This window comes from Marmota flaviventris, chromosome 3, assembly GCF_047511675.1.
Source record: "Marmota flaviventris isolate mMarFla1 chromosome 3, mMarFla1.hap1, whole genome shotgun sequence".
Taxonomy (NCBI): Eukaryota; Metazoa; Chordata; class Mammalia; order Rodentia; family Sciuridae; genus Marmota; species Marmota flaviventris.
This window is the reverse complement of record NC_092500.1, coordinates 10288643-10316629: the sequence shown is the minus strand read 5'-3', so window position 1 is coordinate 10316629 and position 27987 is coordinate 10288643. Positions and strand designations below refer to the sequence as shown.

General features: G+C 56.7%; 1 protein-coding gene across 1 annotated transcript; it reads left to right on the top strand.

The window, feature by feature from the left end:
- The first annotated feature begins 2 nt into the window (after positions 1-2).
- On the top strand, positions 3-27296 carry Micall1 (MICAL like 1). Its single transcript, XM_027934037.3, has 16 exons — positions 3-190; positions 4378-4426; positions 4698-4839; positions 10669-10757; positions 11338-11480; positions 12839-13296; positions 14491-14548; positions 15343-15704; positions 17008-17414; positions 20280-20414; positions 20969-21095; positions 21199-21289; positions 21398-21471; positions 23510-23624; positions 24266-24312; positions 25671-27296. Exons 1-16 carry the CDS (start codon positions 45-47, stop codon positions 25790-25792), a joined length of 2565 nt encoding a protein of 854 aa, XP_027789838.2. The 5' UTR covers positions 3-44; the 3' UTR covers positions 25793-27296.
- Positions 27297-27987: the final 691 nt, after the last annotated feature.

Here is a 27987-nt window from a genome sequence, read left to right as displayed (position 1 = left end):
CGAGCCGGAGCCGGAGCCGGAGCCCGAGCCGCAGCCCGCCGGCCATGGCGGGGCCGCGGGGCGCGCTGCTGGCCTGGTGCCGCCGCCAGTGCGAGGGCTACGGCGGCGTGGAGATCCGCGACCTGAGCAGCTCCTTCCGGGACGGCCTGGCCTTCTGCGCCATCCTGCACCGGCACCGGCCCGACCTGCTGTGAGTGGCGGGGCGCGCGGGGCGCGCGGGCGGGCGGGGACCGTCGCCCCCCTCAGTGACGCGGTGGCAGGCGCCGCCCTGGGACGCAGACCCCGACCGGGCCAGCGGCTCAAGACGCCGGGACGCCAGAGACCCCCGACCCGGCACCCCTCCCCCACCGAGCCGCGACCCCGCCCGCTGGGACGCCAGCCCCGGCCAGCCCTGGGGCGCTGACCCGCGCCACCCGGCCAGATTTCCGGCGAAAGGACGCCGAGCCTCGCAGGCCCTGACCCTGCGAAGGAGCGCTGAGCCCCACCTTGGGGACCTGGGCGTCTTTTACGCTAAACTCCTTTCTGGGGACACACAGAGTCCGCCTTTTCCCTACTGGTGCCCAGGACGCACCACCCCAGAATCTGATTGTAGGAGATCAGAATCTGTCACCCCAAGATAGACTTCTTCCGCAGGTTTGAGCTGATCTGAGAAATGGCAGACTCTGGGGTCGCCCGGTCCTTTTGTAAAAGAAATTCACACATTAGGGAAATCTACGTCTGTAAGGGGATCCACCAGAGTAAAGTGTCTCCCTGGGAGGAAGGCTGCTGGGGACTGCTGGCTGCGGGAGAGACCTTCCCTGCTCGGGAGAGACCTTCCCTGCTCGACCTTCGCTCGCCACACAATTCCTCCCCTCCCCCAGCCCCAGAAACCCCAGCCCTAGTTCCTTGCCGTCTCTGGATGCTATAGAAGCTTCAATCCCACTCTAAGTTCTTAGAGCCCCATATTTTATGGGACTCAAGGCTGACATATGTCACTAAATATAGTTTCTCTTTTGTTTTGTTCAACTATTTTATGTCAATTTAATTCATAGGCCAGCCAAGAATCTAGAAGGGTGGAGGGAAGCCATCCTCTTCCCCCACACTTCCATAAGGCACTGAGGGCTGATCACCCTGTGGGGCCACTTGCTCTGGAAAGACCAGTGAACTCTCACTTCTGACGCCCCAATGCACCATTCAGGCACAGAGGAGCCCCTAGATTAATGAATGATTGCTAGATAACAGGAGGCACACCATGTCCCCAAACACCTCCCCAATTAGGAATCAGGCCTGCCTTCCCAGTGTGTGCCCTGCGCCCCTATTGTCCTCAGCAGGGCATGAGGTGGGCTAGAGAAGAGTCAGGTATGTGCCTTGGGAAGACTCAGGTGCACAAGTTCCCATTGAGAACCGTCAATCAGCTTTTCCAGGTTTAGAAGTGACCCCTTCCTGCCTGGAGCTGCCCAGTGAGGTTCTAGTAGGAAAATGTATTCAGTCCCCCTGAGACTTGGGCTCCTGCCTCAACCCTCTCTGCTGGCCTGAACCCTGGAATCTCTTCCTTCCTTTCACTTATTCATTCATAAAACAATAAGTGAAAGTTTATCTGGTGCTCACCATTTCTTTTGCTTTTGGTCTCAATTGCAAATTTTGAATTGAAGTCCTGGTTCTTAGTTCTCTGTGCTTACAGCCTGCTGGCAGGAACCCCTCCTGCTCCAGCCTGGCAGGGCCTGGAGTCTTTCTGTGCTCTTTCACCCTGCATCTGCCCTGGCAGGGCTCTGAAAGGATCACCCCAAGAATTGGATGGTACATGCACCCAGTTTACTCTGTGCCTTGTGGCACCGTGTCTGTGGAGAGGGCTGGGCCCAGGAGGAGAGGGTTCTGGGGGTATCAGTATAGAAGGGAACAGATGAGGTGGTGACATAGGTGGCCTGCTGCCCTCCGTGGAGCATGTGACACTATACTTGTGGAGTTCAGGAGCAGGGGCTTGAGGTGGAGGAGAAGGGGGTGGGACTGGACCCTGTGTTGGAGCAGAGGCTGGAGGGGTCATCTCTTTCGGCATAGGGCAGGGACCAAGCCTAGAGCAAGAATGGACTTGGGTGTCAAGCTAACCTGTTTGGTGGCCCTGAGCCTGTTGGCATCCAAGTGAAGGCTCCCTGGTTCTTAGGATTAGGAAGTCTTTGGGTTCCCCCAGGCATCTGTAAGGTGGGATTGATTCATAAGAATAATAGGGATTGTTGTGAGGATTAAATGAGGTAATAAGCATGCAATTAACATTAGTTATTATAAGTGGTGTTATTAGGCAGCAGGGGAGGATGACGGTGTTTTTACTCCTTCATCCAACAAGTACTTATAATAGAGTTGTCTGTGCTGGACACTGTATAGGTAGTAGAGACACCAACCAACAAACCTCAAAACAACTGGATGTGGCAGCGCACACACATGTAATCCCAGCGGCTTGGGAGGCTGAGACAGGAGGATGGCAAGTTTGGGGCCAGCCTCAGCAACTTAGTGAGGCTTTGTCTCAAAAGAAAAATAAAAAGGGCTGAGGATGTGGCTCAATAGTTAAGTACCTCTGGGCTCAATCCCCAGTAGCGGGGAAAAAATAAAATTGTGTGGAGGAGAGAGTGGCTTCCCTCCCAAGAAGAAATCTAGAACCAAACCCAGCCATTAGTTTGCTAGGGAAGCCAGGCCTTAGTGAACAGCCAGTTGCACAGGAGAAGAACTGAGGCCCAGGTCCCACAGGGGAGAATGATGGGTGGGATGGGTCTCCGTGAGCCAAGGTGTGGGGCTGGGGGTGAGGCCAGAACCGCCTTGTACAGTGGCTCAGGGCAAGGCCGGTATTGTACAGTGGTTTCAGCTCCTGGCACTGTGAGCCCTGCCAGGGTGGACCAGTGCTGGCCCAGGCTTCTGTGGGGGAGAAGGCGCTGGCACCCATCCCCATGCAGGCATTGCTGAGCTCCCTTGAAGCCAGGGACCATGTGGATTTCATTTTTCTTTGTCTCCCCTAGAGTCTAGAACTTTCCAGGTGTCACAGACAAGGAGACTAAGTGAAGGGGGTTAAATGACTTGCCTAAAGTCACCCACAGGAGACTTAGTGAAGCAGCTGAGGGTCGAGGCCAGAGTTGGCCAAGGGGATCAGAACTGGTGCCTGGCCCCTGCCCATGAGCCCCGCCAGGGTTCGCCCGCAGCCCTTCCTTGCCTTCCCCCCGGGGGTCCGTGGTCCCTGGACACTGCCTCGGAAAGTGTGGGGTGAGGGGCTGTGGGCTGCTTGCCTGCTCCCTTGCGTCTGGGGGGGCCTGCCCCTCACCAAGCCCAAGCTCTGCCAGCCCTCGTACTAGCCTGGGAGCTGGGTGTAGGCTTCCCCAGTTGGGGAATTGAAGGCCGGAAGGACGGCAGGCCTGCCCACGGTCACACGGCCTGGCCTGCAAGAGCAGGGACTGAGGTCCAGGACATGGGCCACTTATCTCAGCAGCAGCTTCCAGCCATAGAAGGAAGCAGAAGGCCCCAGTGGGTGGACCCAGGAGAGCGCCCGCAGCCGGAGCAGGGAGGGTGGGGTAGGCAAAGGCAGCAGGGGCCTCTCACCTGGCCCACCGAGAAGACCTGGGACCCCCTCACTGTTCCACATCAAAGGAAGTTGTCCCCAGGAGTGACCCAGAGTGACGAGCCAGCTGATGAGGGCCAGCAGCCCTGGAGTGTGTCCCACTTCCACTCTTGTCCAAACGTGTTCTATTTCTGGCCCAGTTAATAAAAGCATTCATCCCTGGGCTGGGCAGGGTTCAGATTCAGTGAGTTGGTGGGACTTGTGTGACTCTGTGATATGACAAGCAGAAGGCCAGAGATCCGTACCAGGGCTGGGTGGTGTCTTCTCTGGAGGCCGCAGTGCCCTTATTTGTGGAATGGGATAAGTGCCTGCCATAGGGCTGCCTCTCGGATCATGTAAATGAGATGAAGGAGCTCATGAGATGAAGGTCCTGTCATTGAGGGTGCTTGCCCTGACTCCAGATGGCTTCCAGGGAAGAGTCTGGACTTGAAAGCTAGGTCTTGTACCAGGGATTGAACTCAGGGGCACTTGACCACTGAGCCACATCCCCAGCCCTATTTTATATTTTATTTAGAGACCAGGTCTCACTGAGTTGCTTAGCACCTGGCTGAATTGCTGGGGCTGACTTTGAACTCGCGATCCTCCACCTCCACCTCCACCTCCCTGGGATTATAGGGAAAGCTGGGTCTTAAACCCTCCTTTCCCAGCCATTCCCCAGCCTCTGCCTGCAGGGCGCCGTGGGATGCCCTGGCTCCCTCCTGGCAGGTGCTGGCTGCCTTGGCTTCCTCCTCAGGAGCCCCAGCACACTCCTGAGCCGTCCCCTCCTCTCTGACCAGTGCTCTTCCTTCCTTTGCCTCTTGCAGAGATTTTGATTCACTTTCCAAGGACAATGTCTTTGAGAATAACCGTTTGGTGAGTCCCCAGATGGATGGAAGCCTGTGGGGGGGGGGGGCTGGGGGTGAGGGCAGGGGTCTTGCAGGGCGGCTGCCTTTGCATGTGGGGCACAGGTCCTAGAAAAGGCCATGCCTGGCGTCAGCCCCCCAGGCCATCCTGTGGGGTTGGGGTGGTCCTAGAGCCACCTTGCCCTGTCCTACTGTGAGGAGTTGGGCCTGGGCTGAGGCGTGTCCACTAACTGCCTCTTCGTTGTCCTCTTCTGCCGTGGCTCTTCCTGCCCCTACCCCAGGCCTTCGAAGTGGCTGAAAAGGAGCTGGGCATCCCTGCTCTCCTGGACCCGAATGACATGGTCTCCATGAGTGTCCCTGATTGTCTCAGCATCATGACCTATGTGTCCCAGTACTACAACTACTTCGCCAGTCCTGGCCAAGGTGAGAGGGGACCCACCTTTGGGAGGCTGGCCCTGCGAGGGCCTGTTTCTGTTTTCTGGTATTAGCAGGCGGCTGGGAGATGGCCACGGCTGTCCACTTAGTCATCAGTTCACACTTTTGAATACTTATTGGGGGAAACATCGCTGCGCCAGGCCTGCTGCAGCTGTTGGGCGATTGCTGCTTCTAGTTTGCACAGCCCCACGGGGAGGTGATAACAAGCACAGAAACCAAAACCTGAACCTTTTGTCAGGAGTGCGAGCTCATCCGCTCTGGGAGTTCACCTCCCAGCCCTGACTTCCTGTCTGCAGATGCTTCCCTGTCTTTCTCTGTAGCAAGACAGTGGCCCTGTCCTGTTGGGCTGTGTGCCGTGTCCTTCACAGAGATGACTTCTAAGGCCTGAGAACTGAGAACCTGGGAACTGGGCTGGGGGCAATGAGGTTGTCTCTCTGCTCCAAGCCAGGTGGCTGGGTGTCCTATGCAGAAACCCCTCCTGGGACAGCTGGGCCTCCCCATCTGCAGAGAGGAAGTGGGCCCAGAGAGGGGGAGCAGTGCTCAGGAACACAGCAGAAAAGCTGATCAGCTGGGAGGAGAATCCAGGAGCCCCCAATCCTACTTGGGGTCACTGCTGCCCATGGGTCCTCAGGGCCCCCACTTGGGTCCTGCCTCCTGCCTCTGTTCTCCATTATGGACAGATCCAGCCCATCTGTTAAAAAAGAAAAAAAAAGGAGTCAGTGGTTTTATTTTTTTACTAAAAGTAAACATGTTTACTATAGAAAATTTAGAACAAAGAAAAAGCATAAAAATTAAAAGAATTTGTTATTTGCTTCCCCCATAAACACCAGGGTTGATGTCATAGTGCACAAACTGCATTGTGCATTTTAATAGAAGTCAGAGTGAAAGGACATAGTTCTAGGCGTCCTTAGATTCTGCACCTGCAGGGTCAACAAACCTCCTGCCAAATTATTCAAGGGGCTGGGGATGCACTCAGTGGTAGACCATTTGCCTAGCATGCTGGAGGCCCTGGATTCCATCCCTAGCACTATAAAGAAAAACAGAACAAAACAAAACAAAACAAAAAAGTTTTGTCTGTATTGAGCAACTACAGGCTTTTTTCAGGTAATCATTTCCTAAAAAGTACTGTAGGCCAAGCAGGTGAGGTGGTGCAATCCTGCAGTCCCATTTACTTTGGAGGTGGAGGCAGGAGGATAGCAAGTTCAAGGCTAGCCTCAGCAATTTAGCAAGGCCCTAAGCAATTTAAGGAGACCCTCAGGGATAGAGTTTAATCCTAGTACCACAAACAAACAGAGGGGAAAAAAACAAAACAAAACAGTAGGACAGCCTTTTACATGACATTTTCATTGTGTTACATATTAAAAATAATCTGTAGATGATTTAAAGTCTGCAGTATGATATTAAAAAAATGTACATGCATGGGCTGGGGTTGTGACTCAGTAGTAGAGCACTTGCCTAGCACGTGTGGGGCACTGGGTTCGATCCTCAGCACCACATAAAAATAAAATGGAGGGCTGGGGATGTGGCTCAAGCAGTAGCGCGCTCGCCTGGCATGCGTGCGGCCCGGGTTCGATCCTCAGCACCACATACAAACAAAGATGTTGTGTCCGCCGAAAACTAGAAAATAAATATTAAAAAAAAAAAAATGGAGATATTGTGTCCATCTACAACTAAAAAATAAATATTAAAAAATGTACATAGGAGGATGTACATAGGTTATATGTAAATCGTCATTTTATTTAATTTGTTTATTTTAAAAATACTTTTGTCATCAGGGATTGAACCCAGGGGTGCTTTACCACTGAGCTACATCCCTAGTAGCCAGGGTCTCCCTCATTAATTGCTTAGGGCCTCACTAAGTTGCTGAGGCTGATCTTGAACTTGAGATCCTCCTGCTTGGATTATAGGTGTGAGAACCCCTGCACCCGCTCTGTCACCATTTTAGATAAGGGGCTTGTGCGGGTGGGAATTTTGGCATCTGCACCCAAAACTACTGCACTTCTAGGCACCACAGTCTTTGGTGAGGCAGTCTAGCTGGAGTGGAGATTCAGAGCGTGGACTCAGGAGTTCCCCTCTGGGTGACAGCGATTTCACCTCCCTTTCTCAGCCTCTCCTCTTTTTTAATGCTACAGGGATTGAACCTGGGGTGCTCAACCACTGAGCCACATCCCCAGTCATTTTTTAGTTTTTTATTTAGAGACAGGGTCCTGCTCAGTTGCTTAGGAACTCACTAAATTGCTGAGGCTGGTTTTGAACTTGTTCTCTTCCTGTCTCAGCCCCCCCCCCCACCCCCCCCCCAGGTTGCTGAGATTACCGGTGTGTGCCACTGTGCCGGGCATCCGTTTCCCCCTGACAATGAGGATAATAGTGCCCATCTAGCCAGGCACAGTGGTGCTCATCTGTGATCCCAACTACTCCGGAAGCTGAGGCAGGAGAATGATGAGTTTAAGGTCAGCCTCAGCAACTTGCTGAGACCCTGTCTCAAAATATAAAATAAAAGGGGCTGAGGATGCAGCTTAGTAGTTGGCAATTTAGCCCTGGGTTCAACCCCCCCAATACTACCAAAAAAAAACAAACCCTAAAAACTAGATTATTGATGGTCCTTGATTTAGGATGATTCAACTTGATTTTTCAATTTTTCTGTGGTATGAAAGCAATATGCATTCTGTAGAAACTGTTTTCCTAGTTTTGAATTTTGCCCTTTTTCTGAGCCAGGAACAGCTGATACTCTACAGTGTGTTGTGTTGCTAAGCTGTGATGTCCCGGAGGTTGGGGTAATAAATGAATTTCTGACTTAGGAAATTTCCAAGGTGTGATGTGTTTATCGGGGCACAAACCCCATTTTAAGCGTGGGACCACTTGTGCCCCTTTATTCGCTGATCCCTGTTTCTCTTGCTTAATGATCAGGATTTATGAATGGACTGTGACCTGAATCTCAACTTATCTCCCAGTGTCCTTGTACCAAGTCCTTCCTGGCAGACCCCTCCTGGGGGACCTGCAGGGTGGGTGTGCCCTGGTGGGCTGCTCTGCTTCCCTGCGGGGGTTCTCATTGAGAAGGGTACAGCTGGTACCTCTCACACATACCACTTGGCCTCTAAATGAGACCATTTTTATCCCATCTGTTACTCCAGCAGAGGAAACAGCGAAGTGTTCCAATCCCGGAGGCAAAGCTGGCTGGTGGCTCCCCAGATGCTCCTGTACTGAGCTTTCTGGGCCAGGGAAGGGGTTTCAGGGGTGATTTTTGACCAGACTGACTTTCACTGAACTTGGTAGCTTTGGATCTGCACTGTGTTTAGCTTGTGTGGGGGGCTTGAGGGTGCCAGTGACCTTGGGCACATCAGGTGACCCCTGCCTGGCCAGGGAGTCGGGGCTTGAGTGTAGGAAGCCCCGCAGTCATGGGAATCCACAGAGGGGCACCTGTCCACAGGGTGCAGGGCAAGTGTCCTAGGAGGAGGCCCAGAAGCTCCGTGTGGCTTCTTGGGCCTCTCTTCCTGGGCTTCCTGGGCCTCTGTCCGTGGGCTTGACTGCTCCCTGCCGCAGCTGCAGTCCTGTTGAGTTTCTTGCGCATCTTTGAGCGCCACGTCCCGTCCTGCTGAGCGGCTGCTTGCTGGTCTGCCCCTGCCTCCCTCCTGGTGGGCTCCCTCCTGCCCACCCTCCTGTCTCCAGTTTTGCCTTCTCCAGGTGGACATTCCTGCTGCCCACCCCATGGGGAAGCCGTCGTGGTGTAGGGTACAGATTCTTCAGAGCTGGAGTGGAGCCAGGGCCTTGTGCACACTAAGTGCAGGCTCCCCCACTGAGCCTTGCCCCGGTCCCCAAGAGTTGCCTTACCCCCCTTCCTTCTCCTGTGGACCATCTTTGTCTTGTTCATGGTGTGCAGCCCCAGCACCTGGCATTTTCTCACACATTTAAGCAAATATGTGCCAGGCCTTTGCCAGATGCTGGGGAGACCACTAAGAGGGGACAGGCTCAGGACTTACATTCTAATGAGGAGGGCGAAAGGGAGAACAGATCAGTAAGTAGTATCATTTCAAGGAATAAATAAGGAGCAGGATGAAGAGCAATGGGGTAAATGGGGTGCAGGGGCGCACACTTGTAATTCTAGATACTGGAGAGGCTGAGGCTGGAGGATCAAAATTTAAGGCCAGCCTGGACAAGTAAGCGAGTCCCTATCTCAAAACAACAACAAAACAAAACAAAATAAAAAAAAGTGGGGGACTGGGACTGTAGCTCAGTGGTCAAGCACTTGCCTAGCATCTGTGAGGCACTGGGTTTGATCCTCAGCACCACATAAAAGTAAAATAAAGGTATTGTGTCCATGTACAATTAAAAAAAATATTTTAAAAAAGGGGGTGGCTGAGGATGTGGCTCAGTGGTTCAGTGACCCCTGGATTCAGTCCCTAGTACTGAAAAACAAACAAACCAACCAAAAAACAGTTTTGGGAGGCTGAGGCAGGAGGATTAATTGGAGCCTAGGAGTTCAAGGCCAGCTGGGTAATACAGCAAGACCTCATCTCAAAAGAAGGAAAAAAAAAAAAAAAGCTGGGTGCGGTGGCTCATGTCTGTAATCCCAGTGGCTCTGGAGGCTGAGGCAGGAGGATCACAAGTTCAAAGTCAGCCTCAGTAACTAAGAAGGTCCTAAGCAACTTAATGAGACCCTGTTTCAAAATAGAAAATAAAAAGGGCTGGGGATGTGGCTCAGTGGTTAAAACCCCCTGGGTTCAATCCCTGGTACCAAAAAAAAAAAAAAAAAAAAGTAATAAAGGGAGGGAGTGGCATCTTAGATGGGCGGTCACGGAGGGCTTGATCTCTTAAAGGAGGAGGAGGCCCAGGTGGCCCTGTGAAAATCCTGGTGTGGGGGGGAATGTTGCTGGCTGGGGTAGCAGGGGGCATGTGCTGCTGTGAGTGATGGGGAGGAGGCGGGGCAGGATGCAGAGCAGGTCTTGGAGGGACTGGCTGAGGCTGCTGGGCTTCCAAACCTTTGAGGGTGACTCACAGTAAGGACATTTCCTGGCACGCTCCCAGGCCACGCACACGTATGTAACTGAAACAAGTTTTAGGAAACAGTTCTTCCCCTTAGAACATGTGATGCACTTTACAACATGCAGATATTTTCTGTTCTGTTCCGTCTTGTGAACGTGCTGGTCGACATCTCCTCAATGCTTTGAGATGTGTTCAGGGGTCTGACGTTTGGTCAGTGCATTGTAGATAAGGCTGTTGTGATTAAATTTTTAAAATATCATCAGTGGCCTTTTATTGGGTACACAGTTCTGTGGACTTGGGGTTTGTTTTAATCCTGGGGTCCAGAGCAGGTGTTCAGTTTAACATGTGCTGGAGCAGGAAGGAGCTGGGTCCCAGGGGAGCCTTGGGTGGGGGTTGTCCTCTCTGAGGGGCAGTGGGCAGGGTTCTGAGCTGCAGCTGCTCACCTGTGAGGTGAGCAGTGGCCACAGGAGAGGCAGCATCCCCAGCCACCAGGTAGGCATTTTGCTTTCCCCTCCTCCAGCCCTCTCGCTGGGCTGGGAAGGAAACTGCCCTCCTGCCTTGCGTCCATCGATCATTCTCTGATCGTCCTGTTGTCATATGGGCTGTGCGCAGTAGTCATTACTGTCCCCCTTTTACAGGGCTCAGTGAGGTTAGGTGGCCTGTCCTTAGCACATGACTTGCAAGTGAAGGTGCTCCTGGACTGTGATGGGGGAGCCTCCTCTCGTCCTGTGGTGCCTCAGGGTTGAAGGCTTCGAGCTGACCTCTTTGGGCAGGGCGGGGCCTCCAGCGGCTGCAGGATTCCCACCTGCCTCAGGCACCTTTCCTATCTCTTGGCAGGTGGCATCTCACCCCCCAGAAAGGACCTGGCACCCTCCCCCCCACTCTCTGCAACACCCACTGTGGCGGAACCAGGAGACAAGGGCCAGGTATGCAGATGCCTGGGTGCAGAGTAGGCTGGGGGACAACTGCAGTGACACATGCTCCAGAGAGAGCCAGGCCCAAGTGGGTCCCCAGGGAGGCTATGTGGGACTGAGACTAGCAAGGGTTATTCTATAGGTGGGACCCAAGTCTCAGGCATGCTCAAGGTCACAGTGCTGGGCAGTAGAGACATTGGGATTTAAACCTGCAGCTCTAGGAGGGAAGACAGGCAGATGAGGTGAATTAAGAGACAGCCTTCAAGGAGGGCCACCCGAGGGAAGGAGAGGCCGCGCCTTCATAGGGCACTGCTTTTCCTGGGGGCAGGAATCCTCAGAAACCAGAAGTCAGGTTTTCTGTTCCATCCTAGCTCAGTGACCTTGACAAATCTTTCCCCTTTCTGGGCTTTGGCTTCCTCATCAGGGGCACATTGACAGGATACCCTCGCTGCCCCTCCTAGGGTTCTGATCCTTGCCTGTTACCACCATGAAGCTTGGTGCACACTTTAGGGACAGTGGCTGTGACAGGGAAGGAGAAGGGGCGTGTTCTGTTCTGAACGGCATGGCTGGTGACTGTACCCATTCCCTGCAGGGCGAGGAGCTCCCCCCTGGCAGCCTGTCGGAGCAGGCCCCCCAGCGGGCCCCCAACAGCACCTGTGCGGCCTGCCAGCAGCATGTGCATCTGGTGCAGCGGTACCTGGCCGAGGGCAGGCTGTACCATCGGCACTGCTTTCGGTGAGTGTAGGGGTCATGCACGTCCCTTGTCACCCTGGATTTATTTTGAGTTAGGTCTCACTAAGTTGCCCAGGCTGGCCCTGAACTTGGATCGTTCTGCCTCAGCTTCCTGAATCACTGGGATTACAGGTGCACATCACTGTGCCCGGCTGTGCCATTAAGATACCTGGCACAGCCGGGCACAGTGTCTGGCTTATTTCCATTTTACTGAGAAGCAAACTAAGGCTTAGTAATGGGAAAGACCTGCTCAGTCACATAATTAGATCAAAATCTCGTGACCAACACGGTTGGAGCTCAGGGTTTCTGCTGCAGTGCTCTAGCTCTTGAGGATAACTACTTGACTAATGAACAGCATATACTTGAAAGCCATTGGGAAAAGAAAAAAGTTTTAAAAAAAACCCCAGTAACAACTTGCTTTAAGTTGGCTCTGTGGTGCAAGCCAGTTTTAAGGAAGTAGAATATAACAAGCAAGGAAAATGCAAAAACTTAGTGAAAAGCTTTTTTTTTAGTGCTGTCTTGGGGATGTACCACAGGGCTTTGTACATGCTAGGCAAATGCTCCACCACTGAGCTGCACCCCCAGCCCCCAAACATTTTATGTTAGAAAGAAGAAACCGGAAAGGAAAATTGAAAATATGTAGTCAAGGGCAGACATGCATGGAATTCTAGCGCATACTGGATCTGGTTTGGTGCCTGTACATATGAGTACAGCCCCAGGCCCAGGGAAACAGGCTACATCAATACAGTCACATCTGGCCACCTAGGCAGCATTTGAGAAACTCTTTACAGTGACTCTTAGTAAAACATGCTTTTGACATTGGTGGCTTGGTGTAAATACCTGAAATGAAACTCTTGTCAATAGTCGCACACACAGAATAAGAGTCTCATAAAGCAGTATTTATCCTTGCTTGCATTATTTACTGATATATTTTATTCTGCTTTATTAAAAACAAATAAACCTGGGGGGTATAGCTTGGTAGCTGCGCAATTATGAGGCCCTGGCTTTGATCCCCAGTACTGTGAGGGAAAAAGAAGGGAAAAAACAAACCAACCCACAATAAACAAACCTGGCTGGTTTAAAACCACCCAGTTGATTCCCTGGGCCTAGTGGGTGGCAGCCCCCCGAGGTACTTCTGGGGCAAACCTTTGCTTCTTCCTCTTGCAGCACAAACTGAAGGTGTGTTTCACAAGTGGTTTGCTGATTGTGTTGTTCCCATGTGTCTCCGACAGTTACCGTTTTCTTTTTGATCTGGGAACACCCAAGTCCTGGGCTGGATGCACGGGGCAGTTGGTGAAGGGAGGAGGGAGCAGCCTGGGCCTCTGCAGTGCCTGGCGGAACCTGTCCTGTCCCCCTTGCAGGTGTCGGCGGTGCTCCAGCACCCTGCTGCCCGGGGCTTACCGGAGCGGACCTGAGGAGGGCACCTTTGTGTGTGCGGAGCACTGTACCAGGCTAGGCCCAGGGGGGTGGCCAGGGACCAGGCCTGGACCCCCCTCACAGCCAAAGCAGCAGCAGCTCACAGAAGAAGCCAAGCATGGCGAGGGAGGCTGCCCCAGCCCGAGTGTGGCTGCAGGGCCTGAGGCCGATGGACCCAAGGCCGATGGACCCAAGGCCAGCCCTGAGGCCCGGCCGCAGATCCTCACCAAGCCCCCAGTGCCCGGCAAACCCCAGGAACTGGCCAGCCCCCCAGCCAGCCGGCCCACACCTGCGCCCAGGAAGTCCTCTGAGAGCACAGCCTTGATGCCCCCCACGCCCCGGCCCCGGTCCAGCCTGCAGCAGGACAGCCCAGTGGAGCAGGGCGACAGCGGCCTCGTGAATGGTGAGCAGGGTGCAGCGGGGCAGGGTGGCCCTTGTGTCTGGGCCTTGTCTGTGTGCACCTGGGAGCATCCGTGAGCCACTTTCTCCACTTGGGCCTGCATACATTGTGAGTGTGCCGGGGAGTCCCTGTGTCCTGAGGTTGGTAATTCCCACAGCAAGTAGCCACCGCAAGCCCCTGAGCCAAGCTGTTCCCGGAGCCAGTGCAGCTCTCACGGGCAGAGTAAGGCCCTGCCTCTCCCCTGCCCCGTCCTGCGTGTTGGGTATTTGTGTTCTTTTGTGTCGGTCTTGTGTTCCAAGGTGTGTAGGAGTGTTTGCTGTGTGCGACTGTGTGTCCTGGGGCCTTTGAGCTGGTATCACTCCCATGCCCTGGGTAGTCCCGAGGCACACTCCCAGGTGACCTCATGTACCCAGCCTCTGTGTTTGGCCAAGCCTGGCCTGGGAGAACTGAGGGACTGGGAGAAGGTGGAGGTCGGGCAGCTCTGAGTTAGTCTGAACTGCAGTGGAAACCCCTGCCCACCCTCTGGGTCCCCCCCTCACCCTGTGTTGCACACATTCCCAAAGGATCTCCCTGAGTTTCCAGGAGCGCATGGAAAGAAAGGAGGCTCCTATAACCCGGATGCACTGGCCTCCCTGGGACACACCAGAAGTTCTGCTTGTTCATTCCGCTTGTTCGTTCCGCTCTGTGCTCCCGAGGGCTGGCTTAGGGGCTGGGCACTAGGGACAGATACTGTTCAGACCTCCTTGTGCCCTCCAGTGTTGAGGAGGAGAGAGACAGACTCAGGTGCCTAGGAGAGTGCAGGATCTTATTGAGATGGGTGACCCTGGGAGTCAGGGGAGGCTTCTAGGAGGAGATGGCACCTGGGCTAAAGTGACATGGTCTTTCCGGCCCACACTGGGAATCGATCTGAAGGGACTTGGGTTCTCTCTTCTCAACTGAAATATAGATGGAGTCTCAGGAGGCCTGGCCTTGTCCACCTGACCATTCTCCTGGTCACCTTCAGTGCTTATCTAATCTCTCTGAGGGCTGGGCAGGGGAGGTACCAGGGTACAGGGGAGGTTGTCATGGCCACCTGGGGTCTATGACCTCCCAGGTGGGAAGGAAGGGCACTCCTCAGCAAGGCCAGCTCTCTGGCTGGCTCTGGGGGCCCCTCTCTGCTGCCCATGAAGGTCTGGCTCACGGTCCTTTCCCATCTAGGAAGATTGCAGGACCCTCCTGTCCCCAAGCCGAGAGGGACACCCAAATTGATAGACAGGTAAGCTGGCCCACGAGAGGCTTTCTGCCATGGAGGGCTTGGTGGGAACGGGGTCCCTGGGGCCTGGGTGGGGCTAGGTTTCCTGGGGTGGGCAGCTGGGCTTGAAAAGGAGGCTTGTCTGGTGGGCAGGAGAGCTGGGCCCACCGCCCCTTCCCCCATGGCTGCCCCGGGATTCCCACTGCCACTGCCTGACCTGCTCCCGTGGGGACAGCTGCCTCTGGAATCCCTTCCCCTTCCCCAACCTCCAGATCCTCCCTAATACGGAGATGTAGGCCTTGTTCATGGAGTATAGAAAGGCCTGGTCAAGTCAGCTTGGCGCCTGGCTCTCAGTTCCCCGACCCTGCAGGGAGGACCTCAGTTTCCGGCTTCTTCAGGAGCCGTGCTTTGGATGGTGGGTTGGGAGGGAGGTGGCCCAGCTGTCCTAGTGGTTAATGTTTATGGAGCTCCTGTGCGTGAGACTCATTGGATTCTTACAACAGCCCCAAGAGGTGTCATCGTCCCCATTTAGCAGATGAGGAGACTGACACCTAGAGGGGCCAGGTGACTATGTTCCGGTGTTCCCCAGACCCCTGGTTTCTTTTTTTCCTGGGTGTGTGACTTGAGGGTTGGCCCTTTCTGCGCCTCAGAGTGCCTAGCTGGGATGTGACTGTAAGAGTTCCTTTCATCCTTGGGCCCAGACTGGCCCCTGGGCTGGGAAGCTCCTCATTGCTCTCCTTTAATGTGGACTTGAAACTGTGCCAGGAAGATAGAAGACTGACCACTGCCTTCACCTCTGCTTCCTGGCCTCTCTCCAGGACGCCAGCCCCCAGGAAGGACCCCCCATGGATCACACTGGTTCAGGCAGAGACAAAGAAGAAGCCAGCCCCGCTGCCTCCCAGCAGCAGCCCTGGGCCACCAAGCCTGGCTCTGGCCAGCAGGCAGGCGGAGAATGGGGCCATGGTGGAGGGCCCCGAGCCCAGGCCCTACAACCCCTTTGAGGAAGATGAAGAAGAGGAGGAGTCACTCCCTGCAGCACCCAGCCCGGTGCCCGGCCCTGCCCTGGCCCACCCAGAGTCCACACCCAAGTCCCTGCACCCTTGGTATGGCATCACCCCCACCAGCAGCCCCAAGACAAAGAAGCGCCCCGCCCCCCGAGTGCCCAGCACATCTCCACTCAGTGAGTACCCACTTGCCCCGCAGCTGCCTGACCCTTGCATAGGCCCGGGCTGGGCGGTGTGGTCAGGGAGGCTCTCCAGGCCAGGGACCCTGTGGGGTTCGCAGTGTCCTGTTGAACCCTAGAGCAGCCTGTGAGGCCATGTCATGATTGCCTCTTTGCAGGTGAGGAGACAGGCACAGAGAGGATTAGTGATTTTCCCTGGGCCTCGCAGTATTGAAGCGATGAAGGCAGGATTTGAAGATGTGAGGGCATTCTGGCTCTAGGGTTTTTTTGTTTTGTTTTGTTTTTGTGGTACAGGGGATGGAGCCCAAGGCTTTGCCCATGATGGGCAAGTGTTCTACCACTGAGCTACAGCCTCAGCCCTTTTTGACTTTATTTTGAGACAACACCTTGAGTTGCCCAGGCTGGCCTTGAACTTGTGCCCTTGGTGCCTTGGTCTCTTGGATTCCAGGTGTACACCACCGCTCCAGATCCTGAGTCCATACTTTTGCTGCGGGCCCAGGGGAGTACCTGGCGCAGGCCAGGCCAGGCCCCTCGGGGCACGTGGTAGGGGTCGGCTCTCACCCCGACTCGCTCACACACTGTCACTGCGTCGTTGGGCTCAGATTAGGACTGGGAGCCGTTCCTTCCCCACATCTGTCTTCAGTCTTCCCCTCTGGGACGTGGGCAGGTCGGCTCCAGGGTGCTGGGCCTCTGCCCTCCCTGAGCTTCCTTCCTGGGCAGCTGCATCCTGGGCTCTCCGGTCTCCCAGGTCTCCTGTGCTCTTGGCCACCTGCCTTCTCTGCTGGGGTCCGGGCCTCTGAGAGCTCAGGGGACCACTCAGACGGTGGGGCCAAGAGCATTAGAGATGCTCACAGGCAGGTGCCCAGGGGTCTCAACCCTGGGAGGCACCAGCAGTGCTTGGGCTGCCCAGGGGGAGACGGTGGGCAGGCTCTGGGTGAGCTGAGGGGCATGAACCTGGATTGGCCACAGCTGTGTTCAAGGCCAGCCCTTATGGGGACAAGTGCCCTCTCTGAGTCTGTTGCTTCTTTTGGAAAGCGGGGATGAGGGACTTGGAGACTTGGTCTGTAGGAGGATGCCCAGCAGTGGTGCCTACCAGTGCTGCCCCGCCAGGTCTGGCGATGGGAACACTTGTGATTTGGTCCTGCCGTAGGTTTGCTGTCTTGTGGGCCCGCGCCCATCCGTTTGGGAAGGGGCTGGGTTTCCTGGGTCACTTGCAGCTCTGGGGCGGGGATCCTGTCAGGTGAGGCTGAAGGCCTGGCCCAGCGGGTCACACGAGATCACGTGGCATTCATTCACACAGCTCTCCACGCCTCCCGCCTCTCCCGCTCGGAGCCCCCCTCGGCCACACCGTCGCCGGCCCTCAGTGTGGAGAGCCTGTCCTCCCAGAGTTCAGGCCAGGCTGCCAGTGCTGAGCTCCTGGAGCCGCCCGCCGTGCCCAAGAGCTCCTCGGAGCCTGCTGTCCACGCCCCCGACACCCCCGGCACCCCTGGGAACTCTGCCAGCCTCTCCGCCGACTCCTCCCTGTCTTCTTCTGGGGAGATGGTGCAGCCTAGCACGGAGCGGACACCACAGGCCAGGACCAGGGGCAGCCCAAGTCCCCTGCCAGCCAAGCCCTGCAGCGGTGCCACCCCCACCCCTCTCTTGCTGGTTGGAGACAGGAGCCCTGCACCTTCCCCGGGAAGCGCGTCCCCACAGCTGCAGGTGAAGGTAAGTGTCCACCCCCACTCTCCCTCCTCCAGCTGCGTCTTCTCTCATGGACATGGGTCCGGTCTCCAGGCAAGAATGTCCAGGGCCTGCCGTTTATGCTGGCTCCTGACTTCTCGAGTGGCCTTGGCTATGTCCAGCAAGCCACTCCCACCCTATGCAGTGAGGCACCAATCCCTCTGTCCATCCCCTGTCCAATTGTTCACCTGTCCACTCATTTGGCCATCTGCGTACTACATGTCCAGCGCCTGTGTACCTGGTGTCCTAGGCCTGTGTGCTGAACCCCTGGGACCATCCACCCCAGCCTTCATGCTCACGGCCCGTCCACCCCCCCTCCGCTCCCGCTCGGTGGCTGTCGGGCTGGGGTCGAAATGGCGTTAAGACCCTGACTTGCCCTGGGGGGCTCATAGGCTGCTCAGGGAGACATGACTCTGATTGTTCTAGAAGGTGATCTGGGGTAGAACAGAGGGAAGGGACCCACCTGCCGGCCGCGGAGGTGATGTGGGCGAGGATGGTCCCTGTCCTTGAGGGGCTCTCAGCCAGGTTGGGGAGGTGCTCTGGTGACCGCGGAGCTATGGGTAGGGTTGGCAGTGGCAGGGTCAGCCCCTGACAGGCTGCAGGGCTCAGGACCCAGTTCCTGAGTGCCTTGGCTGTGTGGCCCGGAGGTGTTTGGAGAGGGCAGATAGGTGTGTCCTCGGGCCCCCTTAGGCCTGCTGGGTGGTGTCTTCCTTCAGGTGCGGTGCCAAGGAGAATTGGTTTCCAGAAGCTTGGTCAGCCATAGGCTCACCAACTTCCCTGCCCTGTGCCAACAACCTGGGGTGGCCTGGGATCTGGGCACCTAGCTCATGCCCTCCTGTGTCCACAGTGCATGCTCTGCTGGCCTCTCAGCACCCAGGGCTTGTCCATGCCCCAGTAGGGGAAGGCAGGGATGCTTACGGGGGCAGCTGTTATCATGGCCTGACTGTGGTGGGTCTGGACCTACCTGTGTGCCTTTCAGACACCATTGGACCTTGCTTGGCTTGGGCCACAGCCTCAGGTGCAGTGATCCTGGCGGTGCCACCTGCAGTGACCTTGAGAAGGCCCTGTCCTTCCCTGGGCTCGGGCTCCCCTTGAGAGAGAGGAGCTGGGCTGTGCCAGGCTCCAGACTGCTCTGAGGAGCCCCTGGGCCCGCTGGTGGTCAGAGGTGGGGTGGCTGGGTTAGGTTCTCTGCTCAAGGCATCTGCCCCCATCCATCGCTGTGTGAGGGTGGGTGTGAGGGTGGCCTGTGGCTGACAAGGGCTGAAGCCCCTGAGGGGTCGAGGCTTCAGGCTCCTGGACTCTACTGGGTCTTCTGGGTGTTTATGGAGGCAGGAGGCAGAACCCCAAGTGATCCTCCTTCTGGAGAGCCCACCCACACTCCTTCCAGGATTGGGAGACAGTGGAGACAGGAGACCAGGTCTTGGGTGGCCGAGCTGACCCTGGACTGGGCTCACTGGTGAGGACCTCCCTGTGTGGCTGCACTCTGGCCCTGGCACATTTCCTGCCTCAGTGTCCCAGAGAGACTCCTAGCCTCAGAGGTGGCTCCCTGAGCTGGCATAGGGGACGGGCAGGGCCCTCCCTCCCCAGCTGCTGGGAGAAGGCTGCAGACCTCAGTGTGCCTCAGGAAGGCCTGCGAGGGCTCCTGTGTTTTCCTCCCAGGAGCTGCCGTTGACAGTGTGCATGGGGCGGGCGGGGCCTGCCGTGCCTGGTGTGGCTGCCTGGCTGGGCCGGCCTCAGAGGGGACAGCGGTCTCCCCAGAGGGGCAGAAAGACAGAGCCTGAACTCTGGATGTCTGTGGTTGGCTGGGCAGCAGAGGGTGGGCCTTTCCCAGTCCAGAAGGGAGATGTCCTTCACCATCTGCTGCAGGAGAGAGGGTCAGGGTCCTCTTTTTGTACTTCCTGGCTGGGTGACCCTGTGTGAGAGGCTTCTCTTGGGAAGGGCATCTGTCTGCAAGGCCTCTGTGAGCTCTTCATGGTCTGCCCACAGTTCCTCAGTGCTGGAGGGCTGCTGGGCCTAGACTTCCTTGCTTGGCTATAAAATGTACTTTATAATACCTGCTTTGTAGGTGTGGGGAGACGAAACTTTTTGTGCGGGGGTGAAGGGTGGGGGTCGTGCTGGGAATGGAGCCCAGGGCCTTGAGTATGCTGGGCAGGCCTCTTCCCCTGAGCCACGCCCAGCCCTGATCTGAGATCTGAGCAGGAATGTATCCAGAGCATCGGGTGCTGTAGTAACCTGCACACTGCAGGTTCTCTGGGAATGGAAGTGCTTGGTGGGGGCCGCCCTGTGGTAGGGCATTGCCTAGCATGCAGGAGGCCCCAGACTCTTCCCAGCACTTAAAAAGATAAGTAAGAGCTTTAAGAAAAAAGACGAGAAAAGAATGCGTGCTGGGTGTGGTGGTGCACACCATAATCCCAGACGTTTGGGAGGCTGAGGCAGGAGGACCTAAAGTTTGAGACCAGCCTCAGCAAAGAGGAAGACCCTGTCTCATAATAAAAAACATAAAAGGCTGGGATGTAGCTCAGTGGCAAAGTGTCTGGGTTCAATCTCTAGGAAAGAAAGAAAGGGAGAGAAGGAAGATGGGAGGGAGGAAAAGAGGAAAGAAAGAAAAAGGAAAAGAAGGGAAGGAAGGGAGGGAGGAGGGAGGAAGGGAGGAAGGAAGGAAGGAAGGAAGGAAGGAAGGAAGGAAGGAAGGAAGGAAGGAAGGAAGGAGAGAACTGGAATGCTGTCGGGTGAGTGGAATTTGCCGCAGCCTCCTGAGTAGCTGGGATTGCAGGCGTGTGCCACCAAGCTGGTCCGCTTTCTGTGTCCCTCGTGTGACCATGCTGCCCATTGTCATGTCCCTGCCTTTAGTCTTCCTGCAAAGAGAATCCTTTTAATCGGAAGCCGTCACCGGCAGCATCTCCAACAGCAAGGAAGGCCACCAAGGGATCCAAGCCAGTGAGGCCACCTGCGCCCGGACATGGCTTCCCGCTCATCAAACGCAAGGTGCCAGCTGGGAGCCCTGGGACGCAGGCAGCGGGACCACCGCCTCCCTGTCACCTCGGGCCGAGTGTCTGGGTCGCTGCCCTGATATTCAGGAGGGTTCTTAGGTCACCTCTGGAAGCCCGGGCTTCAGCCAGGGGGACGCCGCAGGGGCCCTGGCAGCCCAGAGCAGCCCTCTGCATTTCTTGGTGGCTAACGATAGTGCAGCATCAGGCACTCCTGTGAGAGGCTTGTTCTCCAGGTCATCTCGACATCGGCCACTGTCACTCCTGCTGTGAAGTCCTTCAGAGTGGCAGGGGGAGGAGTTTCCACAAAGCTGGAAATGGGGGTGCTTTGGTGCTGGGACTCACGGCACGGAGGGGTTGGGGTGACCCCACACCAGCCTCTTCCCCTGGCCCATCCTGCTTCCTGCTGCGCTGGCGTGTGCCACAGTACCTGGGTCCCTGGAGCCTGTGGTGGCCAGAAAAAGGGGTGGAGCTCCTGGCATCAGCCTGAGCAGGGGAGGGCACGCGGGAGAGGGTTGCTGGCCTTTAGGTGACCAGAATATTTGGGGGCAGGTCCAGGCTGACCAGTACATCCCGGAAGAGGACATCTATGGAGAGATGGACACCATTGAGCGCCAGCTGGATGCTCTGGAACACCGCGGGGTCCTGCTGGAGGAGAAGCTGCGTGGCGGAGTGAATGGTGCGGGAGCCCGGGAGGGTCTGGGGTGGTGCCCCTCTTCCTGGGCCAGCGAGCAGGGGAGCCAGGTGGCCCGCCCTGGCCTCAGGGGGTGTCTGGCTTCTAGAGGGCCGAGAGGACGACATGCTGGTAGACTGGTTCAAGCTCATCCACGAGAAGCACCTGCTGGTGCGGCGGGAGTCGGAGCTCATCTACGTGTGAGTCCTGCAGGCCTGCCCGCCCTCCTGTCCTGGGGCTGGTGACAGCAGGGTGGGGCAGCCAGGTAGGGGCAGAATTGTCCATTGTCCCCGATTCTCACCCTCTAGCTTCAAGCAGCAGAACCTGGAGCAGCGCCAGGCGGACGTGGAGTTCGAGCTCCGATGCCTTCTCAACAAGCCGGGTAAGGCCGCACGCGGCCCCGGGGCAGGTCTCCACCCTGAGCCGCCACGGGCAGTGTGTGGGTGGGCTGGACATGGGCCACAGGAAGGGGCCAGCAGGCGCCCTGGGTCCTCAGAGGCTGGGAGCAGTTAGGGTAGGCATAAATGGTGAGTGCCATGGAGGAGACGGACCACGCGACAGGTGAGGGGGGATGTCCTTGGTGTCAGGGTGACCAGCTCTCGGTGAACAACAGGACCAGGAGCAGCATGGGATCAGACTTGCTGTGTGATATTAGGCGGGTTGCTTAGCCTCACTGGGCCTCAGTGGCTTCATGTGTGAGGTGAGAATAAAGGGACACATCCCATAGGGCGTTCTCGGGACAGAAGACAGTGATGCGGAAGCTCCCTGGGCTCCGCGGACTGAGTGCCAAGCTGGAGTCTGGTGAGGGAGGCTCTTCAAGGGCCCTTTGGCCGCGGTATGAAGTGAACCGTAGCCAGGGGCAGAGACCTCAGGACTGTGGAAGCCACAGCTCTGACCTCTCCCCATGGCTGGGCATGGTGCCAGCCCTGCGTGGCAGGCCACCGTCACCCTTTAACACACAGGGGAACGGAGGGCCAGAAGGGCCAAGGGGCTTGCCCGTGGGTGTTGCAGGTGCCCTTCCCTCCACGTCTCCCACCTGCACCTGTCCCTGCACACCCAGCACCTATCCCTGCACACCCTGCACCTGTCCCTGCACACCCAGCACCTGTCCCTGCACACCCTGCACCTGTCCCTGCACACCCAGCACCTATCCCTGCACACCCAGCACCTGTCCCTGCACACCCAGCTCTCCCGTCTCTGTAACTGGTCCTGCCTCTCCATTGGCTGGGGAACCTGGGAGGCAGGTGGCCCTGGGAAAGTCACAGGATGGCCCAGGTCCAGTACCAGCTGTGAGTCATTCCCACCCAGACCTCCAGGAGGCTGGGGTGTGGCCACTCAGAGGGGGCCACAGCGACACCCTGTGGCTAGAGTGAGCTCAGGACTTCCATCTCCCCGGCCAGCCTGGCCCTGGGTTTCCCGTGGTCCCTCCAGCCTCCCTTCTATGGGCAGCACCTTCTGGGCTTGACTCAGATGTTGTTTTTGGAGGATGAGCCCCAGGTGGACTGGAGAGCCTCAAGACACTGCAACAGCCGTCCCCTGGGGGGTGTCAGGCTGCCCCACTTCAAATCCTGGGCCACCTTTGCTGTGTGGTGCTGGCCAAGGACTTAGCTTCCCTAAGCCTGTCTCCCCACATGTAGACTAGGGACATAAGTCACCCAGGTTCCAGATTTGGGAAGTAATAGAGTGGGATATGAACTTGGATGGTGACACTGAAGCCCATATTCTGTCCCTAGAACTAAGTTGGGCACCCTGCCCCTGAACTTTGGCAAAGTGAGGTAGTAGGCCAGTGGGGCAGTGGCTCAGGGGCCCAGCTGTCATTCCAGATGTGTGGGAGATGCTGGGGAGGTAATGCCAAGTGGGCCACCCATCCCCTGGAGCCTGCAGGCTCAGAGAGAGAAGTCAAGGGCACAGGTGGGCCCCTGAGGGTGGACCTGTGGGACAGCTCTGCACCTGGAGGGGAGAGGAGCTCAAAGGGGCAGCAGGGGAACCTCCTAGCTGGGCTCCTGCCCCAGTGTCCCCTTCATCTTCCCTCCTCCTTGGTGACTGCCCCAGTGTGCCCCTTGGGTCATAGTGCCTCTGCAGGAGGAGCCCCGGGAGTCCCTGCTGTCTCCCCGCCGGGTCCTGTCTGCTGCAAGAGGCCATCTTGCCCATCTATTGCCCAGATGCGTGAACTGAGCGGGAGGCCCCGTAGGTGTGCCAGCCTCTGTTCTTAGAGGGTCTCACACTGGCCCTCCTGGGGCCCCTTGAAGGGTGCTTTTTTTTAAGCAGACTTGGTCTCTTCCATAACGACCTTTGTTTCCCCCAAATACTTCTAAGGTCTGCCCCTCTGGGCCTCCTTCCTGTGCATGCTGTAGTGGCTCCTGGTGTGCTGGGGTGGAGGGTCTACCACCACTCATACCTTGGCCCTTCTCCCCTGGCAGAGAAGGACTGGACCGAGGAAGATCGGGGCCGGGAGAAGGTGCTGATGCAGGAGCTCGTGACCCTCATCGAGCAGCGCAATGCCATTGTCAACTGCTTGGACGAGGACCGGCAGAGGTGACACGGCTAGGGGAGGGGCCCAGAGTGGGCTATACCTTTGGCCCCATGGGTCAAACAACTCCCTGGAAGAGCCCAAGACAGGCCCACACCCCAGGGCCAGGCCAGCCCTGCCCTGACCACCAGTGATCCAGGCACACTCTTGCTCAGCCTGGGGGGACTCGGAGGCTGGAAAGGACTTGAAGAGATACCGGGATAGTCAGTTTTTTGTCACTGTGACCAAAAAACCTGACAAGAACAATCTAGAGGAGGGAAGGTTTACTTTGGTTCATGGCTTCAGAGAATTCAGTTCAGCAGATTCCACTGCCCCAGCCTCAGGTGAGGCAGAACATCCTGGCAGAAGGGCTGGCATCGGGGAGCAGGGAGGGCAAGAGGCTGGGAAGAGGATGAATCCTGCCCCTCGCCCTACGCCCCAGGGCCTGCTTCCTCCAACCACTTCCTCCTGCCTCCCAGCATCCGTGGATTAATCCATGATGGTGAGGTCAGAGCCTTTGTGACCCGGTCACTGCCTAAGAGGCCCAGCCTGAACCTTGATGCCAGGGACTGTGCTTCCAGCTCAAGGCTTTGGGGACACACTGTAGACCCAAACCATGACATGGTCCTTCCTCCTGAGGGTGCTCAGCTTCCTTTATTCATTTCAGAGAAGAAGAGGAAGACAAGATGTTGGAAGCCATGATCAAGAAGAAAGGTGAGGCTGGGCCTGATGGGCACACTTGTAACCCTCAGCTCCTTGGGAAGCTGAAACAGGAGGATCTCAAGTTCAAGGCCAGCCTGGGCAACTTAGACCCCGTCTCAAAATAAAATTAAGCCATGCATGGGGGTGCACACCTGTAATCCCAGGTGCTTGGGAGGTTTGAGGCCAGCCTTAGCAACTTCACAAGGCCCTAAGCAACTTAGCGAGACCCTGTCTCAAAATAAAAAATAGAAGGCTGTGGGTGTGGCTCAGTGGTTAAGCGCCTCTGGGTTCAATCCCTGGTACCAAACATTTTTTAAAAACTTAAAAGGGGTGGGGTGTAGCCGTGGTAGAGCTGCTTGCCTCGCATGCACAGGCCCGGGATTTGATCCCAGTGCTGCAAGAATGAGACAAATAGTAAAGGAGGAAGGTGAAGCCTGTCCCCAGGGGAGGACAGTTCTGGTTCTGGGCCTCTTCCCTCTTCAACTCCTGCTTTCAGCCTGGGGGTGGAAGGAGAGGGGCAGGTGGAGCAGGTGCAGTCCAGCAGGAGCCGGTGTGCAGACTCAGTCTCTATTGAGGCCGCTGGAGCAAGGTAGGCCAGCCGACAGCCAGAAGCCACACACGGAGGGCTGGTGTGTGGGGGACAGTTCCAGCCCCAGGATGGGTTGCCCTTGGGTGTCTCCTTCCTGGTCTGCAAGCTGGTGGTGTGGGGTGTGTGGGCCCAAACGGTGGCGCCCGCTCAGCATCAGACAGTGCCTGGAACGGCAGGAATCCTGGGCCTGCAAGCTGGTCTGGGTTTGGTCTTAGCTCCACCAGCCGCTCACTGTCCCCACTTGGGCTGGAGTCAGGCTGCTTGGATGCAGTCCAAGCTCTGACACGGATGCGTTGGGTGACGCGTAGCCTTTCTGAATCTGCAGAACGGGGTACCAAGCGCTGCCTCCCTGGCACTGCTGAGGATCACAGGGGGAGCAGGTGGGGAGCCCTTAGCCTGGGACCTGGCACCCACAAAAGCTCAGCTGGGATTGGCTCATCTCAGAGGCTAAAACTCGGAGCTGGGAGAGGTCATTTCCGGAGTTTCCTCTCGCTCTGAGTGTTGGTGCTTGTGTTGCAGCCCACAGAATCGTGTGCCCATGTAGCTGAAGTGACAGGGCACCCAGATTGTTCTTGTGGTCCTTGCCAAGACACCGGGCAAGGAGGATCCCTAACCTCTAGGGAATAAGGGAGGCCTGGGATGGTGAAGTGACTGCCCAGTTTCACACAGGCTGGTGTGGGGCCGTCCTGCTAGCCACACACCTGGTCAGTGACACAAGTCACTCACCCCAGCCTGCCCCGATGGACTCCCTCGAGTCAAATCTTTCCCTTTCTCTGCTCAGAGTTCCAGAGGGAGGCTGAACCCGAGGGCAAGAAAAAGGGGAAGTTCAAGACCATGAAGATGCTGAAGCTGCTGGGAAATAAGCGTGACACAAAGAGCAAGTCCCCTGGGGACAAGAGCTGACAGGGAGGGAAGCTGCTGGGACTGTCTCCTCCTGGATCCTCACGGGCTGGAGGGAGCCCCCTGCTGCCGTGGATCAGTCAAAGGGGAGGTGACTCAAGGGGAGGGTGTCTCTGGGTGAGCCTCCCCCACTGAGGTCTCCGTCTGTCTGGGCCAGAGTTTCCCTCCCTCTTCTCTGCACTCCAGACCGCTGTGACCCAGCCCCGCCCAGTCAGATCTGAGGATGCCAGATGCTGTGACAGACTCAAAGGCAAGCAGGGACTCCAGTCCAGGGAGGGGCAGTGGCCACGCACACCCACCCACTCGCTCCATGGTCCCTGCCGTGGCGGGGCAGCTCCTCGGCCTCCCCTCTCTTCTCTGTAGGCGCTGGCCTAGCTCTGCCCCGCTAACAGGCCGAAGCAGGACGGGCTGTGCTGGCCTCCTCCTGCCCAGCCTGAGTCTGTCTTTCTGTCCAGTGCAGGTGCCCAGAATCTCATGTCACCTTGCTCAGGAGCTCTATTTATCAAGTCTGCAGTTAAGTTCAAATGAGTTACTGAGTGGTCTGTGCTGGGCAGATCCCACCTCCTCTGCCTCCGAGTTCTAGGAGATTCTCCCTCACCTCCCCTGTTCTGTGGGAAGACTTACTTCCCAGATGCCACAGTGCCCTGGTGGCCATGCTGGGGCAGGTGGGTGCTCCTGTTAGCTGCCCCAGTGCCGAGTCCCCTGGACATGGCCTCTGGAGGCCACCCAGTCAGAGCTCTGGTCCCGTGCATCAGCCTAGGGAGGGTGCTCCAGGTAGGTGCTAACCTGATTGAGGCTTCCTCCCCACCCAGGGCCTGGGGCCCGCTCCCCTCTGTGGTCATCACCCGTCTGTCTCCTTTGTTGTCTGTCCTCTCCCGGACTCATTCCCACTTGAGGACTGATGGCCACCCATCCCCTGTGGGAGGGGACAAGTGATGGTGATGTCACTTTTGCCCAGGGAATGTGCCTGGCAGCTCTTGGTCAAAACACTGTGTCATAAGCTCTGGGGGCCTCCAGGCCCCCTCCTCCATGCCCCTGGGGGACAAGATCGCACTGTATTAACTTGGGGACATTCCTCAACAACATTCAATGGGGACAGCCTCAGGCCATGGCCACATTTGCCTTCTTGTCTGCCTCTGCCCCACTTCCATGGCCAGGTATTTCTGCCTGCCTTGGAGGGTCTGGGACCATGCTGAGGTTGTCCACTGAGTGGGACCTTGGCCTTCATTGCCTGCCTCTGGGCGGGATTCCCTTCCTCTCCACACCTGGGCAGCCTCTGGCAGTCTCTTGCTGAATGTGCCTGTTGACCTTGGGCTGAGGTCACCACCTTAAGGCCTTTCAGGAACCAGGCAGGTAACACACTTGACCTGGGTCGGGTGTAGGTAGACTGGGAGGACTCTGCCAGCGTTAGGGCCCCTCACTGTAGTCCACTGTAGCCTGTGGGAATGTACGTGGACCCAGGGTTGCCAAATCTTTTCCATTTTTCAAAAGAAACTGGGGATTCAGATTTCGTATGTGTGTGATTTGTGAGCGCCCGGTCTGAACTTGTTGGGCTGGCCTGAATTTGCCCTGGTTCTGTTTTGCTGCCTCTGGGTCATGTGACGGTGGCCTGTGAGTGGAGGTACTGTCCTACTGCAGCTTCTGCTCTGGGCTCTTGTGGGTGTGGACACAGGCTTCCCATGAGGGTTCCTGAGCCTGCTCTTGGTTGGCTGCTGCACAGCCATGTTTATTCTGCACACAAAACATGGGTTGTGTGACGTGATAGGATTATGATTCCTTCCAGGTGTGGGGGACAGCAGGTAGGGTTTTTTTTTGTGGGGGGTTTAGGAAAAGACAGAACACTAGAGGAGGAGACCTGTGAGTGTCAGGAGCCCAAGGTGTGGGACTAATATGCTGTGTTTCCAGGCCAGGGTGTGCTTTCCTGTCAGGTGACTGTTCAGCCACCCTTCAGCCCAGGACCAGCCACATGCAGGAACAGAGCTGAGGCCATGGGCGCACAAGGAGACATGGTGCATGCTACAGCTGGAACCCCAAAGCCAGGTGCACTGTCAGCGTGGGTCCCTCTCACCCCTGTGTGCTGCTGCTCTGGTCTGTATTTAGACCTAAAGTAACTTTTAATCCTGAGAAGGCTGTTCACTAGTTAAAATGCCCTTGAACCTTATTTTTCACAAGGGATGATGAAGCCTCACGCCGTCTGT

What these genes read in the sequence shown, in the direction of transcription:
- Micall1 (XM_027934037.3), top strand. Translation starts at nt 45, where the DNA reads ATGGCGGGGCCGCGGGGCGCGCTGCTGGCCTGGTGCCGCCGCCAGTGC. An exon ending in GCTGCGTGGCGGAGTGAATG is followed by an intron (nt 21,096 to 21,198) that starts GTGCGGGAGCCC and finishes TCTGGCTTCTAG; the next exon opens with AGGGCCGAGAGGACGACATG. An exon ending in TTGGACGAGGACCGGCAGAG is followed by an intron (nt 23,625 to 24,265) that starts GTGACACGGCTA and finishes TATTCATTTCAG; the next exon opens with AGAAGAAGAGGAAGACAAGA.